General features: G+C 51.5%; 1 protein-coding gene across 1 annotated transcript in view; it reads left to right on the top strand.

The window, feature by feature from the left end:
• Nucleotides 1-45: 45 nt before the first annotated feature.
• REXO2 (RNA exonuclease 2) overlaps nt 46-1,734 on the top strand; it is a gene marked incomplete at its 5' end in the record, with an annotated part of 4,297 nt that continues 2,608 nt past the window's right edge. Inside the window, one exon of the mRNA XM_010164153.1 lies at nt 46-123. Within this exon, the coding sequence (XP_010162455.1) occupies nt 46-123 (78 nt within the window). The remainder of the gene's footprint in view (nt 124-1,734) is intronic.

Raw genomic sequence — 1,734 nt, 5'->3', positions numbered from 1 at the left:
CCCCGGCTTGTCTGACTCACCTGTGGGTTCTTCTCTTCCCAACAGGGCCCCAACTTGATCATTAATCAGCCCGACGAGCTGCTGGAGGGCATGTCCGACTGGTGCAAGGAGCATCACGGGAAGGTAACCAACCCCGCAGCACCCACGCCACCTTCTCTTCCTTCCCAACGCTGGGACCTGGTGCTCAGAATCGTTAATTGCACCACAGTCACCTAAAAAGGGACAGTTTATGTGCTGAACAGTCACAGAATGGTTATAGGGTTAGAAGGGACCTTAAAACTCATCCAGTTCCACTCCCCCTGCCATCAGCAGGGACACCTCAGAATCATAGAATGGTTATAGGGTTGGAAGGGACCTTAAGGATCATCTGGTTCAACCCCCAATGCCATGAGCAGGTACACCTTAGAATCCCAGATGGGTTTGGGTTGGAAGGGACCTTAAAGCTCAACCAGTTCCAACCCCCCTTCCATCAGCAGGGACACCTTAGAATCATAGAATGGTTATAGGGTTAGAAGGGAGCCTAAGGATCATCCAGTTCCACCCCCCCAGCCATCAGCAGGGACACCTTCCACTAGCCCCAGTTGCTCATAGCCTCATCCAACCTGGCTTTGAGATCAAACAGAGGAGACAGAGAATGGGAGACAGTAAATACCGCCCTTACTTTGTCCTGAGGAGCTGACATGTAATGCTTCACCCAAGGTCCCTCAAGTTGTCGGTGCCACAACTGTGAATTCCATCCGTGTCCCTTTAGTTCTCATCCCGCAGGATGGCCCCAGAGTGGCCTCTGCTTTGTAGCCTGGTTTTTAATGAGTCTGGATAGTGCTGGAAGCTGCTTTCCGGTGATGCTTCTGGCTCCCAAGTCCAAGGCCACCAGCTAGCGAGTGGTCCCCTGCGATGGCCAGAGCCAGAGCTGACAGGAGAACTGCAGGCAGGGCGAGACCAGCGTCAGAGGGCTTGGGAATGGGATCCGTCCCTCCAGGACGTGCTGCTGGTTCCCATCCTCAAAGGGGGAGGCTCAGCGTCGTCCCCTCAAGCGTGAGGCTGTCGGGTGCTCACTGAGCTGCCAGCCATGACCTGCCTCCACAGGAGCCCTGGCTGTAGGCTGGGTTGGAGGGATTCCTCTGACAGCTCCTCCCGGTGAAGCCTGTTCTGTGTGGCGTAAAATACATCAAAGAATAATTCTGATGGAGAAGGGGAACATGTGGCTCAAAGTCCCGACTGAGAGTAGGCGCAGGATCAGCACAGAACAGGCCAGAGCCAACAAAATGCAGAGTTACCACCTCAAATTCAGGTACTTGGAGAATTAGAGGCCAGTTTACTGTAAACATGGGGTTATTGTTCCTGCCTGCCCCCTCAGCACTGTGAGCCTACTGGATTTTTCCACCCTAAGCTTAAGTTTTGCAGCAAGAGATTATTTTCAGTTCTTTCAGCCACCAAACAAAGTTTCCTCCTGTCCAGTAGCAAGAAAAGGAATGAATCTTACAATCCCTGATTAGGAACTGAGTTCAAGTTAGTTTTCAATTAAGGGCTGAAGTTTTAAGACACCCCCAACCCCTCCCCTCTTCCCCCCTTCGGCATCTCACTCTCCCCAGGAAGGATTAGCCAGAGTTTGGAATTAATACTAATTAATACTAAAATTAATACTAATTTTCCTTGATGGGAGCTTTTCCCCTTCTCTGGCTGAGGACTCAAACTCTGTTTCAGTTCACGGGTGAACTGAAGATGGTCACACAC

This window comes from Antrostomus carolinensis, unplaced genomic scaffold (assembly GCF_000700745.2).
Source record: "Antrostomus carolinensis isolate BGI_N321 unplaced genomic scaffold, ASM70074v2 scaffold4540, whole genome shotgun sequence".
NCBI classification, from domain to species: Eukaryota; Metazoa; Chordata; class Aves; order Caprimulgiformes; family Caprimulgidae; genus Antrostomus; species Antrostomus carolinensis.
The sequence above is the reverse complement of the archived record's forward strand: the minus strand, read 5'-3'. Positions and strand labels throughout refer to the sequence as shown.